The 17,551-nt window shown below is 38.0% G+C and overlaps 2 protein-coding genes across 6 annotated transcripts in view; one reads left to right on the forward strand and one right to left on the reverse strand.

The window, feature by feature from the left end:
• LOC119657591 (E3 ubiquitin-protein ligase Ubr3) overlaps positions 1 to 17,551 on the reverse strand; it is a 114,962-nt gene that overhangs the window by 31,347 nt on the left and 66,064 nt on the right. The window lies entirely within an intron of this gene.
• LOC119657592 overlaps positions 1 to 17,551 on the forward strand; it is a 33,905-nt gene that overhangs the window by 8,790 nt on the left and 7,564 nt on the right. The window contains exon 1 of one of the 2 annotated variants that reach the window (XM_038064576.1): positions 11,114 to 12,348. The exons of the other annotated variant lie outside the window; for it this stretch is intronic. Coding sequence (XP_037920504.1) covers positions 11,854 to 12,348 — 495 coding nt within the window. The 5' untranslated portion in view covers positions 11,114 to 11,853. Of the gene's footprint in view, positions 1 to 11,113; positions 12,349 to 17,551 lie in introns of those variants that run through there. 2 annotated transcript variants of the gene reach the window in all.

Raw genomic sequence — 17,551 nt, forward strand, 5'->3', positions numbered from 1 at the left:
AATAAGGATGAAGATCCTTCTCGAAGGGTTAGAGTCGAAAGCTGCTCATCTAAGCATCGTTTAATTGTAGGTTCATGTTCTGTGGACCTCTTGTCAACCCGGTGTTTCGTAGCTGATGATACATAAATCAGAACGCCATTGAAAACAGCGGAAGAGTTCTACTTAATATCATCGGTATTCTTCCTGCCTCGACGGGTCCACCCTTCGCACCAACTGAAGCATCCTTCCCAATAAATGTCAGTTTTCTGGAACTAAAAAATACCCAGGAATACTTATGTCCCAAGGAGAAATGGTGATAGGCATTATTTTGCAAGTAAAAATTCCTGGTTGGGAAGGCCCAACCAACAAAAGGACACAAACTTCAGGAATCATAGCTTTTAAAGTATAGTTCTTACGACCTACAATTGCGAGGTCAGCTCAACGTTGGTATCTTGATACTTTTCCCAACCGTTGGCAAATTCCTAGAAAACACAGCGACTAACAAAGGAGGTATAAATCTAACCAACTGTACCCAGTTAAGTAAACGATTTGAAAAAGTTTGCTGTACGAATTTTCATAATTTTAAATAAGCCACATCAATTAGCGGTAGGACATTTCTGTTTGTAGTTAAGTCCAAAATTAATAGACCATTAGCTTAATCCCAACTACAATTTTATTTTATTATGTATATATATATTTCGGGAGCAACTTACTCCCTTCATAATAAAATAAAATTGTAGTTGGGATTAAGCTAATGGTCTATTAATTTTGTCAGTATACTTTGACATCTTTTGATTGTTCAAGAAATTGCTGCAATTGCTGATGGAGGATTTCGAGAAGAGACTTGAGTCGTGCATCGTACATGATAGACATTACCTGGACGATGTTATTTTTCATAAATAAGTCTCACTTACACTAAAATGGCAAGTAATGAGCTTTCGTTTAATATCAATAAACATATATTAATTTGGAAATTGGCTGAGTACTCTGTATTTCAAATCGTTCATCTGCCGTGTGTCATCCATCCTGTATTTAATGGTCTCAGCTATACCTTTTATGATTTAAATACCTCGGGAAAACGCTATCAGCCAATGGAGAACTGCGTTATGAAATTGCTTCACGCATTAACGCAACCTCGATGAAGTGGCGTTACACAACTGGTGTTCTTTGTGATCGACGTATCAACGACCGTCTCAAATCTAAAATTTACCGCAATGCCGTCCTGTCGCTCTCTATGTTTCTGAGTGTGGCTGACTATAAAAGACAATGAACGACGTCTTGCGGTAATGGAGACGAAGATGTTACGTTGGACTAGTAGCGTCACACGTTTTGATCACATCCGAAATGAGGATATCCGCGATCGTTATGGGGTTGCATCGATCGTGGAAAAGTTGCGAGACGAACTTAGGGGCGCACCCTACTTTCGCGGTCATCAAACCAGCTGAAGTGATAAAATCAAACAGCTTGTCTAGGATTGCATTTGCTACTGCCACAAAAAATATGCTGAGCGTTCACATCACAACCTATTAAAAATTCAAGGCCACTTGATTCTGCATACACTGCCAGATTCCTTGGTTCTTGCGTCGGCGGAGGACGCAAAGAATCATAGGGCAAGTAGGCAGAGGCAACTATAATGTTTCTCCTCTTACCATTAACCTGGTATTGTCAGTTGAACGCAACGAGGTCCTGGGAACAGAATTGTCTCAGAATGGTTGCCTCTAACAATTTTGACATCAGAACGCAGGCCCTCGGTCTCGAGGATCTTTCATCGAAGAAGATCCTAGTCCCCTTGACTGATCCAATACAACAGATTCTGTTAAAACGAACCCATGGCTCTTGAAAAATAAATATGTAAGGACAGTCCTGCAACTTTGCCAGCTTTGTCGCCAGTAGATAGGAAGAAGCTTTGGCATCCTGCAGGATGATTTGATTAACTCTTATATTTGTAGCCATAAGTGCAGTCTAATATGAAAACCGCCGCTAACTGAAAAATCTGCTGCGTTCACTGTAGATCTCACTGAGGTTACCAGCTTGTCTTCCGAAAGTTCCGCTTCTTTACGTTTGATTTCTCTGCATATCGCCACACTTGGTGATGTAGCAACGTCCATGTCCTCATTCTCAAGAAACTTCGCTTTCTTTCGCAGTGCCTTCCGTTGTCGTCGGCGAGAAGCCCTCCCAGGTTCACGGAGTCCGGGCTGCATGGATCTATTTTCACATGCCGGCGTTAGATCAGTTGTGTCCAGATTACTAGCTCCCCTTTCTTCCATTTTTCCGGGTACAGGCGGAGGAGAAGGTTCTGACAGGCGAACCTGTAGTCCCTTCTCCTTTGCGGCTGAAGTTTCCTTCTGCCGAGCCTTCCTCCCTCGTATTTTAGAAAAGTTAGGTAACAGTGCCACCGATCGGCCGACCGTAGTCAGATTTCCAGTTCCTCTCATTAAGGGAGTTGCTGTACTATCCTTTTTAGCTGACCGAGTCGTAGACACCGGATGTAGGTTTTCCACTGAAGTGGAGAGCCTGTCTTCCACCGATTTCTCCGTAGGGGAACATGAATTAGGTGAAGGCTCCAAAATCCGTGCCTCGGCCACGACCTGATTTCTCAGTCGGAGGTGGATTCGAAGTCTGTGACTTCTTACTACTTGGAGAGTTGCAATCCTTCATGCGTTTTTGGACACTCTTAGTGTAGCAGTAAACTACCACAAGCTCCCCCACCACGACAAGGTGGTGTCCGAGGGGTACTTTGTACTTTGATCAAATAACTATCTATTTAAAAGGAGCCCATTATTTTCATTCCAATTATTATCATAAGCTGGCACAGAGCCAAGCGGATAAGTTTCTAAAGCGGTCTATATAAATATACTCACTAGGTTAATTGTAGTATGTGACTTGATTTAATTTACAATAAAATGTCGGTTCGCGGGCAGATTCTTAATTATTGCTACTTATTATTACGATACGAATCCAAAGAAAGCGTTAAGAAAAACATAGAATTGATCAGCCAATCAATACATTAATTCTATGAAGTTAACATTTTATCTGGCAAAAATGTAACTTACGATGAGGGAGAGAATATGGATAGGAATGAAGAACTCAACTCTCAAAATGTATTGAAAGAAATGGATGTTCAGCAATCCAGAAGATGAAAACTGCGCCAATTTTTAAACATATGTGAAATAGTATCTTGCCTTTCTGATTTTTATCAAAAATGTTGGGATAGGAATGTAACAAAACTAGCTATTCATGCAAAGGTTTCAGCAATTAACTAAAACAATTTTAATAAGTTTGGTGCAACTTCTGTCACTTTTAATAGAGATAGATAGAGAGTGTGGATAATGAACTTCAATCAATATACTGATATCGACAGATTTTTTAAGACATAATTCCACCTAAGTTGAATTTGAACAGTATTTTTTTTATCTAATTGACAAAGTGGTAATGTCTAGACAATTTGCTAAAACTCTCTCCGCCTAGCTACGTTTTTGCAGGCAGTTGTTATTGGGAAATCTGATTCCCTTCTTTCTCAGAAATATTAGAGAAATTATGTTTGACTTTCAAATACACCTGAATGAAAAGATAAACTGAAAGCAGTTCGCATTACCCGCTCGTTTCAGAAATACCTTAAAAATAATGACTCTGTTTATTTGTGACCCCAAATTGGACTGAATACTTTAAATTGAGACCCATATAAAAAGTAATATGATGAGTCAACCAACAATAGCCAGGCAGGCAGTCTAGAGCATTGTTGTGATTGCAAAACGGGGGTGAAGCCAATTTATTTCTGCGAAAAGAATTATGCAACATTTGTTGTTTATATTATTAACTTTTATTTATGTAGCGTTTACAGATTGTTTAAACTTAGACGCAATTGTTGTAGAGAAACTACTGATTGTGAGTAACTGATAAAGTGGGAAGGGATTATGTTCATTGGTTCTTTACAGAAGAAAGAGCTTCACTCAAAAAAGGTGTTCTTTTTAAAATCGCCCATATTTCCTGAAAATATTCATTGCTGCAGCCAAGCAAATATTTCTGGCCAGCCTTGTTTGAACTGCAGCGCTTAATTAGCTTCAAATCACACTTTCAACTACGTTTCATGGTATCATGGTATCTCACTCACAGCTAGAGGTTCTTAGTTTTTGTTACGTGGTGATATGCAGGTTTATCTAAAAAAAAAGTTGGGGGTCGTGGAAAAGTCAATAACCTATTGAAACGTATTCTTGTTTTCGTCATTATATGTGGGGCTCAGAATCACTATTTAAGAGAGTGAATGCTCCTAGAATTTGCTGTTAATCGAACAGGAATTATGGACAAAAACATAAACAAAGGTCTAGGCACATACGTAGATACTCAACGCTTTCATGCAGGTGTATCACAGCACTATACACCTTTTGAAAAAGATTATTGCTTTCCATTATATGAGATGCACTAGAGTGCAAGCACTTGAAAGGTGCATTGCAGAGCATGCTCACGTAGTAGGAGTGTTGACAGAGTGGAGGAAACGAGCTTAGCCAAGTAACTGAACTTTACCCTATTCATTTATAATGGAATTTGCAGGGCGTTCTCAATATTTATAAATAAACAGAGTATTAGTCAGCAAAGTCCAAGTTGTCGAAGCAATAGCATATGTGTTGTTTCCGGGTGTCACCTACCGTTGTGGGACAGGTGACTAAGAACTCTCGGACCCCATCTAACCCAAACATTCCTAACAAATGACGACGCCTGGACACACAAACTAACTTGGGCTTAAAAAAGAAAAACTCATTCAGAATTCAATGGGATATTATCTGAATTGAATTTTTGAATAATTATACTTGTGAATGAAAGACAACCATTTTTTTCTCCGTTCCGTTCGAAGAGTACCTTGTGCTCTTCATATTTTCTTCTCCATTATGTACGCAACGAATTTAGCACTTTAGTGCGACTAACGAAGATTTCGCAGAAGTCAAACACCTCCACCTACTTTCAATTTCCCTGGAATCGGTCTGACTCATTTAAATGGCAAAGACCAGCAAATCAACGAATCTTTTAAGCGACCATTCACATTAACTGTTGATTAAGCGAATAACATCAGATATTCACGTGCGGATAAACTGATGCTCCAAATGGCAACACTTCTATTTGAGGCAGGTGAGTGTTTTTTGCTGGGTTTGATTGAATCGTTTATGCGATGCGAGTCACCCATCTGAACGACTCACACACTACCACTGGAATTACAAAGAAAATGTAATGGCAGCATTCAGCACGGTGGGTTGTATGACAGGCGGTATTAATCGCTTTAAAGTGAACACAGACGGCCTTACTGGAAACGAAATGTACACAACATGATATTTTGCAGCAGCTACCGACGTGGTATTTGTCGGGGCAATTCTTGGGTTAATACCATTGGAGAGTTTTACTTGTATTTTCGACAGTGGTTGCTAACATTTCGAGGGTGAATTTATGAAACGTGAAACTCAGGAGTTGGAACAATCAAAACCAATGAAGAACATGTCCTTTGCAGCAATCGAATCCTGAGTTGGCAATGAAAAAACTCCTTGAAGCGATCAGGATGGACTGGATGATGGGCTTTTAGAAAATAGTAATCGCTGACCCAACAGTCCAACTTTAAACTTGGCTTTGAAATCTGTTAAAGGACTTTATTTCTAGACCGCTCAGGTACCCCAGGATGCAATATGGTCAGCATTGCCCTCCCCCAAGTGCTCATTCACACTTGGATTACAGGTACCTGCTTCTGCCACCAGCAAGATTTGAGTTTCGACATTCCATAGTGAGAGTTTAATGCTTTAATCCCTTATTTCTGTAATTGTAGCTGATGCTTGACAGCTCTAGCTGAAAATCGTCTCTAGGGGCCAGATCTTAACAATAAGGTAGATACGTATAAAAACGAAGTAGATAAATATATACTCCTACCTCGGATAAAATTCCTATTTTCGTCTTATAGGCAGGCACCTATCGCACGACTTATCAGGTGGGAGTTCCTTGTGGAAAACTGTATCCGGAACGAATAAATCAAAATTATTTTGAATATGATTCGACCAATCGATTATTCAGTCTTTGGAGCAATCAAGTCCCGTGCATTTTCCAAGGACTTGGGTGGGAGCAGGCCGCGCGATTCTCAGGTCCTTGAACTTCTTATTCAAATCTAGGTCAATGTCAACATTTACAGGATCAATGCGATTTCTCTCGTTAGACTTCACTGGCGGTTATTCTGCTCCATAAATTGAAAGGCTCCCATTGTTAAGAAGGTAAAATTTGTCAACGTAATCATCAACTCCGGAATCACGTTGGATTGGCTCGAACCTACCATAATTGAGTACATCGAAAGCATTTGCATAATTCGAGATGAGAATCTGATCCCGGTTTATAGGAGCACAGTTGCTATGGGAAAGTTTTGAACTCTAGTTCACAGTGACTCTTGCATTTTCTTCATGGTCTAATAGTCTTTTTCCTCTAGGGAATCCATTATGACGGTTGAATTGCATCCCCAACGACTAGCCTTTGGTTTTTTGATAGGATTGTAAATTGATGAAAACAAATCTTATCTATGGTCATAAACCAAGACAAAAATAGATCCTCCTCAGCATGAAACACTTCAGGAAATGTCAAGTTTTTTGCTTTTGTTCATTAAGTAACTTTGAAGATACACACGTACGAAATACGTATTTGTTTAAATTAAACACTTTTAGCCAATAAAACGGAAAAGTATCTTCCAAGGCAATCTTTTATTTTAAGACCTCAGCAACTTTGAGCAGCTGCCACTGTTTACATTCTTATAATTCAAGCCTAAAAAATCGTATCCTGAAGTGATTAAGTGTTAGCTTTCTGCAACAGTATAAACATGATTATGTACTATAATTCACTTTATTTGCACAAACATGAGTTCATCTTGATTTTTTCAGATGTTTCAGTTGGATATTTCTTAAAAAGAGTCGTTCATTTAAGTCCTTATCCCTCCCCCTCCCTTCATTTCCTCACTACTGCTGAAAAAACAAAAACGTGTTCCGAAAAGCACTAGTTATGGCCTTTCATTTGATACTCTATTGCCCATCTTTGGAAGAAACAGTTTCCACTGCTTTTTTACACGTTATAGGAGACTCCCCTTAAGTTTCCCAGAAAATGCTGTCAAACACCGCATGCGTGAAAATTAATAGCTCCAATACCAATAAGTGAAGCAGTCCCCAAATAAAACACAGAATGGCCAACAGACAGACAGTAAATCGATTTTAATAAGGTTTCCTTTCCAAAACAGCAAGCAGAATGGCGGAAAAAGTTAACAAACTTTCACAATATACGGTTTCTGTTACGCTAGACAATAACAGCTGAATAGAATCTTAGTTGAATTCAAGGCCCGTAAAGAATGCAATTATCTTATTCTCCGGTCCAACAATATCTTTTGAGAATTTCCAGACGTTATCATGGGTTTATTCCGACAGTCCGAAAGTCCACTGAAATAATCCAACAGATGAACCCTAGCGACCCCCGGGGTCCACCGAGTTACTTGCAGTTGTCTATCAGTGTATACCGGTGCTCCAAAACGAATCATCAAGCCTCGGTTAAAAAACATCGAGGGAATTAGAAACGTGCAGAAATCGGCAGGCATGTGATTGACGAGTTTGCCTTGCCCAGGATGACCATAAAATTAAGGTTAGCTATATTCTGCTTATATCACCCTCTGACTGGACATCGAAGAGAGAAGGATGGAGAACTAAATTTCAGGTACGTCTGGTATAAAGAGTGCAAAAACACTATCAAAAGCGACAATCCGTGAGTCCACCAACGGGACAGAGTGAAGACATCTAAGCAGAACCTTCATTGCAAGGAATAGCGATATTTTCAATGGCGGGGAAGATGGAAATATGCCATGCCCATTCCTCCAAACCACCACAGCCGAACAAATTTGCTTTCAAAATGTCTGACGCAATTTTAAACGAAACCATTTGACGACGATTTATAAACCCAGAAAGAATCATCAATTACTGATAAAAGCGACCGCGAAAGCCTTTATTCTTCGTGTTGAAATAGTTTGGATAAGTTTCCCATTATTATTCTGATTTATTCAAAAGAGAATGTTGCCTGATCATTGAGAAAACCAATTAAGTACTATCAATTCAGTATTTCATTCTTTTTAAGGTTTTGTGTAAAACAAAACCTTATTAAAATCGGTTTACCGTCTGTCTGTCTGTCCGTTACACACATTTTTCTCGAAGACTGTAGCAGCGATTGACACCAAATTTGGTGTGAAGGTGGGCACTGTGAACGCTCATGCATACAATGAGTTACATCCTTTTATGTTGAATTTAAGGAGAGGTCCCCATCCATGCAAAAAGGGAGTGTACATTTTTTTCACCAAATATAGTCATGTGGGGTATCAAATGAAAGGTTAGTACTTTCCGAAACTAGTCCTAGTTTTGACATTTGCTGGAAAGGCGGGGAGTTCGGGAGGTCGAAAGTGATCATTTATTTAACGGACCCATTCTCAGAAACTGCCCAACCGAAAAATTTGAGAAAAATTGAGAGGATCCCACGATATGATGGCTAGGCTCCGAAATACCTTTCATACCGATATCCCTTCAAATAAAGTTAATAATAGTATATTACTATAATTTTCAGTAATTGGCTACAGAACTTGCCTTAATTCCATCCTAGCACCAGCAATGTAGGCTATAATATTTGGGCTTGATCCTACCAAGTTTGGTGGAAATCGCACTATTGCTAACAACGTTATAATAGATCAAAGTTGACACTTCTTTGGAAATTCAAGATTTTGAATGTCAATATTATCACATAATATATGTATATATTACGTGTTACGTACTAATGGGACAAATTCCCACTCAAATGTTTTTATAAAAGAAATACACAAAACCTTGCATACCCGAAGCGTCCAGCTTCCGGTTTCCCGGCTTGTTTCTTATTTGTTTGTGCTGATACGATATTATGCTTAAGTGACTATCGAGTCTTATGCTTTTTAACGACAACTTGCGAACAAATCAGGACTTTGAAGAAATATCTTCAAAACAGGTGAATACCAGGCCATTAGATTTAGTGAACCAAATGTTGGACGGCATATCCAGTTCTGCTGGCACTTCGGTGACTGGTCTCTAGTTAGAATCGGAGACTAAAATTCATTACACAAATTTCTTGGCAGAAATGAATTACCGTGACTCTACAGTGTGCCAAATTGACGGAGACATAGTTGCAGGAGCTGGATATGGATTCCCGTGTCTCAAATGAGGCGGTTTTGTTCGATTAAGTAACTATTGGAAAAGCAATTAGCGTATGAAGTCAGTTCACAGGAAATAAATTCGATTCGTCATAATTTTAAAAGAAAATTGAGTTCGCTTTGTCCAGCTTAGGCTTGAATCACACCGTTTTCGCTCTCAAAATAATTCGAATATATATAAGACAGCATCCAACAAACTGGCGACCCCTTTTTGTTACGATGTACCCAATGCAGAGATGAAGGAGCGCCTAGTGTGATTAAATAATTATTTATCCAAAATTATCCTCAGAATAGGACGGTTAATTTTCAGTTGCTGATATCTGTCAATTGTTCAGTTTCATCAATTAGGATTGGAATTTCAACAAGAGCAGTGCGCGCTTAGTGACTCATACGAGGATAGTTTTTGTTATCAATTCGTAGACTTATCTTCTGGTTTGGGTAAACACTTACTATCTACTTTTTTTAGTGCCAACATCTTCATCTATTTTGATAATCCAACATCGTTCATACATTTGAATAAATATAAACATTTTGAATATTTTCTGACACCGTTCAATTAAAAATTAATTAATTTGGATGAGATAGGGCCTTTTTCAGAGCGTCAATTTCAGTATTTAATTTGAAGGAACAAACAGATAGTTTACCTTAAAATTCTATGTTGTCCATATCACGAAAGTCTGAGTATGTCAAGAGAAAACTCTACTGCTTTTTACCCTTCATACCTTTTCTATTCGTTTCATCATTTTAAGAGTGGTCAAGCCTTTTCTTGGCCTGGAAAAATGATAGTCTTGGATTTTCCATGTGGACAGCTCTGGATTTTGACCTGGGACCAAGATTGATATAGATGATTCAGAAAGACAAAATCTTACCTGAAAACGGATCGAGCTCCACTAAGACTCTGTAAGGAGGTATTGAGCTAACTGATTTTAATTGCTCGAGCACTATTTAGACTACAGTAAAGGGTATAGACGTCACTATGTGATGGGTAAAACGATTTTAGTTTGGTTTTGAGTCTCAATCACTTAATTACATACCACATCTTTCAAGAATGCATGCAATTGTCATTAAAATGGATCCTGTCTGTAATTCTTTTAGTTGACTTATATAAAAAAAGAAGTGACTATAGCTCTGGGGTTTCTACTAATTTTTGAACATTGTTGATGGTATCTTAGGAAAATTTGTATTCTAGTCTCTTGTGGCAATGTTGGGGAAATTCATTGCTGGAAAAATATAATCTTTTTTTTTAAAAAAAACAATGGTTGTTCAGAAAATGTTTTTTCTACCCATCAAAGTCAAAAAATTAAACAATGAACGACGTCTTCTCGCTAGCGTGATATTTATTTTTCGCAAGCATCCATAGTTCGGGAACAAATTTTCTCTCTTCCCCTGTGAAAAGCGTGTTGTTTGTGTTTGTATTTACGTAGAATTGAGCAACAAAAAGAAATGTAATCCATTTGATATGGAGAAACAAAAAACATATTAAATGTCACTTGTCTTTTTAAACTTGTCATGTACATACTTTCTAGCCAACTTTCCTATTTTTCTCACTTTAGATTTCCAGTAATCAATAGATAAAAGATTATTTTGAAGTTTTTACTGTTCTGAATCCTTGGGTAGTGCAAACTACTACTTTTATTATTTGGAAGGCATTTTTTTCGTTAGACTTTGATATGTTGTAAAATAGACAACGAATGAACGCAATTTTGTGGCGAAAAATCAAAAAAAGATTGTAAGTAAACCTCATTTCCGGAGAGAATGGCAAAAGTATTTTCTCTAAGCCTTCGAGGCGTTATTAAGATTCGGAATTCAAAGTTATGATATCACTGCAGTCAAAATATAATAGCAACTCTCTAGAGAAGTGTGCAACCATTCCATTTGTTGGGTAGAGGAAGCCCCTAATGAAGTTAACTCACTCTGCGCGGTTGCTACAGACGGGCAGAAAAGTGTATCTACAAGTCCATATGTACGAGCATTAAATAAACTACGTCAGAACCATTATTCGAACCGACTGGTACGACAGTGTACTATCAGAGAGGGAGAGACCTGTGCTGTTGCACAGCAAACTGGCCCGAAACAGATACAGAGTTGGTTTAGTTTCAATTCACGAGCGAGGTCCAATCTAGATTTTCTGGACAACTTTATTTTAAAGTTTAGTCCAGGGCGCTGCGAGAGTGGAAAGGCGAAAACTATGACCATACTATAGTGTAGAGTGTAAAACTAGAATTGTGCTAACTATTTACTTCACGTTATCATTGTCGGTTGGTGTTGCTCACAAACAAGATGTAGTGATGTAGTCAACGGAAAAAAGTCAAAAGCAATCCGAAATCTGAATTTTAGGCAAAATAAATTACGCGACACTTTTTAAATTAGCATAAGAGAGATAGAGAGGAAGTTTCAATGCCAACAAGTGGACAAAGCCAGCGTGAATGTAAAGAACTTTGAATTATCGGAAAATTTTCGTGGTCTTAGGACTTTTCTTAAAATATTGGAAGAAGTCGTGCTTAAAAGAGTGTTTTGGTGCAAAAACAATTCTAAAAAAATTTTTCTCAAGATGTTTGTGGAGTAAAATTGAGATTAAAGTGCGAATAAATTAGTGAATTAATTTTAATTAATTAATGTGAAACCACTAAAAAATAACTGCAGTTAACTTCATAACAATGGCAACGTTCTACAGCTATTTAGTGATTGCGTTAGCCACCCTCTATGCCTCCAGCAACGTCTTGGCTAAGCAAAAAGGTGCAACGAATATCGATGAGCTTCGTGCTCATTATATTGACCTGGAAAAGAGCCTCTGGAAATATCTGGAGCAACGAACCGATGCCAATCAAAACCAAAAACTGAAGAAAGTTTTCGAATCAAATCGGATATTTACTTTGCAAAATTTCCGGAAGGAATTCATTTACGATAAATATTTTCCATTGCAACGATTTTATGAATGGTCATTGTTGGAGATTGATTTCAGAATTATCAATGAATTGTTTCAATATTTCCGGGAGACTTTGATAAAATACGAAAATGGAAATTATGATGAGCGTGCAACGAGGGATTTGGCGGAATCTGTTTTGGATGATCCAAAAATATCTATCAAAAATACATCTATTAAAATTCATAATGTGATGACGTTACAGGGGTTCTATTACCGCTCTATAGGGGTTAGTGTTGTATTTTAATTGATTATGATAGGAATTTTATAAAAGATACTAATCAAGATTTTGTGTAAAACAAAACCTTATTAAAATCCATTCACTGTCTGTCTGTCTGTCACACGCAATTTTCTCCAAAACGACTAAACCGATCTGATCGAAATTCGGTAGATAGATAGGAACTATGAAATCCCACGCATACAGCGAGTGGCATAAATTTAGGTGGAGTTTAAAGGGGGGCTCTCCAAACATGCAAAGGCGGAATTCAAAAAATTTTTTCACCGGATAGTCATGTAGGGCATCAAATGAATGGTCACGATTTGCGCTTTCCGAAACTGGCATTATTTTAGTCGTGAATTGCAAAATGCACTAATGAGGAGTCAAAATGTACGGACTAAAAGTGAGACAAGATTAATTTTCGGAAACTATCCAATCTAAAAATCCGAAAAAAATCCGGGTGGTGCATTTAGATGAAATCTAGGCCTCAAAATATGTCTCAATCCGATATCTCCTCAAATAAACTTACTAATAGTATATTACCAACTTTTAGAAATTTACTGAAAAACCCCCCTTAAATTCATCCTAGGATTTCCAAACTTTGTATCAGCACAGAGGACAATATTTCGTATATATGTACTAAATTTCATGGCCGTTAACTCAAAAGTTATAGCAGTTCAAACGCGCGAAATTCCAAAGCCATGCAAATAAGATGCTGACGTCATAATTAACGGGAATAATTGACATTCGCGTGAAATATTAAAGTCGCTTTTATGAACAATCTACTTATCTGCAGCCCTTTTTAAGGTTTTGGTAAAACACTTATGCGAAATCTAATCCTCGGGAGATGTCCCATTCCGGTATCTGCTCAAATAAACTTACTAATAGTATATTACCAACTTTTAGAAATTGATTGAAAAACTCCCCTTAAGTTCATCCCAGGTAAACTAAATTTTCAACCGACATAGAGGACAGCCTTGTACGTACACATGTAAGTTTCATGCAAATGCATCTATTAACGTCAAAGTTATAGCAGTTCAAACTTATTAATTTCGTGCGAATTAAAAGCATCCTAAGCCATACAAATAAGACGCTGACGTTATAATTAACGAGAATAATTGACATTCGAGTGAAATATTAAAATTAAAAACACAAAACCTTATTAAAATCGGTTTACTGTCTGTCTGTCTGTCCGTCACACATATTTTTCTCGGAGACGGTTGTAGCGATTAACACCAAATTTGCTAGAAATGTGAGCACTGTGAGCGCTCACGCATATAGTGAGTTACATCATCTTACGTCGAATTTTGGGGGGGGCGGCGGTTTTCCCTATATATGCAAAAGGGGGGGTGTAAATTGTTTTTCATCAAATATAGTCATGTGGGGTATCAAATTAAAGGTCTCAGTTAGTACTTTTCGAAGCCGGTCTTAGTTTTGACATTGGTTGGAAAGGTGGGGAGTGCGGGGGGTTGAAAGTGATCATTTTTTTAACGAATCCATTCGCAGAAACTACTCAACCGAAAAATCTGAAAAAAATCACGAGGCTGCCAGTATATGGTGCCTGGGCTCCGAAATACCTTCCATATCTATATCTGTTAAAATAAAGTTAATAATTGTAGTATATTACTATAATTTTTAGTAATTAACTGCAGAAACCCCCTTAAGTTCATCCTAGCGCCATTTTGCAGTGATGTAGGTTATAATGTAGAGCATGATCTTGCCAAGTTTGGTGGAAATCGCACTATTACTAACACAGTTATAATACGTCAACGTTGTTGCTTCTTTGAAAATTAAAGACTATGAATGTCAATATCACTCGAAAGTGGACACTCTCATATAATATATGCTTAGTGCAACGTACTAACAAATACACAAAACCTTTCATACCTGAAGCGTCTATCTTCCGGTTTCCCAACTTGTTTATATCTGATGTAGGTTAAATTCTTGGCATTTGTCTAATAATATTTAACTCAGAGTCTCAAGCGTATGAAGTTCACTTTTATCAATACAGGGCTTTGCATCAAATAATTTATTTAAATCGCTTTCTAAAAAATAGAGGGCAATGGAATTTTTAGCAATGTGACACGGAGCTGTCGTGCACTCGTCGCTCCTCACATCTTCTTTTTCTTCACCCTTTGTCCCGTTCACAAGCGGGGTCGGCTCATCGTGATCGGTTTCGTCATTTTATTTTATCAAATGCCTGATCAGGATGTAATCGTGAGGCCTTTAAATTCCCATCCAGCGTATCAAGCCACCGTTGTTTCGGCCGGCTTTTTGGTTGCTTACCATTCGACTTTGATGTTCAATACCAATATTGGTAAGTGAATTCTCGTTAAAGTGAATTACGTGGTCATACCATCGAAAACGCATCACTCGCGGTTTTTCCATGATCGGTGCAACCCCATATCGATCGCGGATATCCTCATTTCGGATGTGATCAAAACGTGTCAAGCCACCAGTACAATGCAACATCTTCGTCTCCATTACCGCAAGACGACGTTCATTGTCTTTTATAGTCGGCCAACACTCAGAACTATAGAGAGCGGCAGACGGACGACATTTCAGTAGATTTTAGACTTGAGATGTTCGGTGATATGTCGATCACGCAAAACACCAGTTGTGAAATGCCACTTCATCCAGGGCGTATTGATGCGTGACGCAATTTCATTACGCAGTTCTCCATTGGCTGATAGTATTGACCCGAGGTATTTAGATCGCTCAATTCTGGGCAGGTTACTGCCATTGCCAGAACTGAGCAATTTGAATATCTCGGGTCAATGCTATCAGCTAATGGAGAATTGCGTTATGCTCCCCTATGTGAGGAGCATAACGCCATAACCACAAAACCTTTTATACCTGAAGCGTCGAGCTTCCGGTTTCCCGACTTGTTATTTAGTTTGTGGAATGCTAATGTGGGGTAAAGTTGGCACTCTATGATGAATAATGAAACGATTTTGGTATTTGCAATGACCATGACACTGATAATGTAGATGGTACAAATTACTGATCGCGGAAGAGAATTCTGTCATATCAGATGAGGAAAAATCGAAAAATTAATTAATCTGGACCAGCTCTTTCTTCCCATATTACTTGAGCTCCTTTTCGCGGATGATAAGCTCGGAAGAGACTCTGCTCTGCTCTTTAATTGTTGACAAAATTTCAGCGCGGTATAAAATCCGTATCTGTATTTTATAAAAAATAAATTCAAACCATATTGTTTTCGGTTGAATCCACGATTCACAACAAGGTCATCACAATCAAATTCCACCCACTTATCGTTATTATTTTTGTCTCTATTCATCAGCTTCGCAGTTATTTCCTGGGAATTCCCTTGTATTTCCATTTCATTCAAAATATTCTGACAAAAGAAGCGAAATAACTTCAAATTCAACATCCGTCCCCATGCATTTTAATCGACATTCTGAGCATAGCTTACCATCCACTTAAAAAATCTTAAATTCAGGCTCAATATCAACTTTAAAAATAATCTACCCAGAACGCTTGCGAACAGGAAGTGAATTGATATTTTAATAGTTCCCTGATTAAAGATTACAGCAAATGTGTTATTATTTTCTTTGTTTTTTTTTGCTCATATATTTCAAATGTGATCACGATAACTTTTTATCACTATCCAGTCATGAAACAGAAATATAAAACTGCAAACCCGTGGATAGGCAACAATAGGGCGGTTGTAATCCCAACAGTTGCTGACGAATCATGCACAGAATAATGCATATTATAAATGCATCTGTATATTGCACATTTTTTTCTAGCAGCCTTGAAACAATAGTATGCACACCTATGATGTAGTATCTGCCATGATGCAATTCCATGTGGCCATTTGCTACGTATCAAGAGCAGGCGAACAAATGGGAATGATTTGTCAGCTTTTGTGCAGTGACCGGACTATCGAGTATCTTCTTTGTTTGCAAAATTATGCGATTTGATCTTGTTACTGCAGATTGGGGTAGTGTATCGCGAGTTCCGCCAGTTTTCAGCGTCATATTACGAGAGAGGCACAATAAGATGAAAGCATATCGTCCAATTAGTTAAAAAAACATTTAGTTTAATAAAAAAAATACCGTGTATCAGGAACCAGTTGTTCCTTTCTTCAATGTTTAGGAAATGAACACTAAACAAGGGAACAATTGATTCCCCGGATATGATATATCGCTTCAAATAGTACATGACCTATAAGGATTCAATGTATTCAATCGTTATGACACAAGATACTTATCTATTATGCAAAAATGAACAAATTATGGAGCCGCTTCAGTGGATAAGATATTATGATATTTCCGAATCTCCGTCTGCCTGCCACACGCACTTTTCTCCAAAACGGCTAAACCGATCCGAACAAAATTTTGGTGGACAGGTGGGAACCATGAGATCCTACGCACACAGTGAGTGATACAAATTTAGGTGGAGTTTAAAGGGGAGCTCCCCATATATGCAAAGGGGGGATTTTAAACATTGTTTTCACCGGATATAGTCGTGTGGAGTATCAAATGAAAGATCTCGGTTGGTACTTTCCGAAACTGATATTAGTTTTGACATAAATTGTAAAGTGCACGAGTAAGGAGTCAGAATGTACACACTTCGGGGGGTCATCCCGTGTGAAGGTCGTTTTTTGGCTTTTTTTAGAAATTTTTTGTGAAGAACTGGATTAAGATACAAATACGAATTTTTCACCATATATTTATTAATATCTTGAGCGTGCATGGTATCGCATAGTTCGTTGTTGAAATACAAAGCAATTTATACACCCATCTCCCAAAAAAAAGGTATTTTTCTGCTGCCACGCTAGAGGGCGTTGCGATCATCTTAAAGAAAAAAGTAAACGGCATTTTAAAGTACAGACTTAACTACAGTCCGCAAACTAGGATTATTAAAAAATATTAAAAACTAAATTTTTGGTGCCGTGTTAAACTTTTTTTTGTGAATTTTTGTGTTTTTTTACGGCTTCTTCGATGAATAACAAAAAAACTACTGAATGAAACGCAATTATCCCCTAGTTTGCGGACCATGGAGATATGTTCTGAATAAGTCGTGAAAATTTCAAAGAATTTCGTTGGATAGATTTTAGACTATGGTGGCAGCCGATTTCAATGTCTCCTAAGCTTGTACGGCCACGATTGGATTCAGTTGCCCAAAATTTCACCGTGGTAAATAATGATGCAGAGTACCCGTACACAGCGCCCAACTTATCTTTGTT

The sequence above is a fragment of the Hermetia illucens genome, chromosome 5 (genome assembly GCF_905115235.1).
Source record: "Hermetia illucens chromosome 5, iHerIll2.2.curated.20191125, whole genome shotgun sequence".
Taxonomy (NCBI): domain Eukaryota; kingdom Metazoa; phylum Arthropoda; class Insecta; order Diptera; family Stratiomyidae; genus Hermetia; species Hermetia illucens.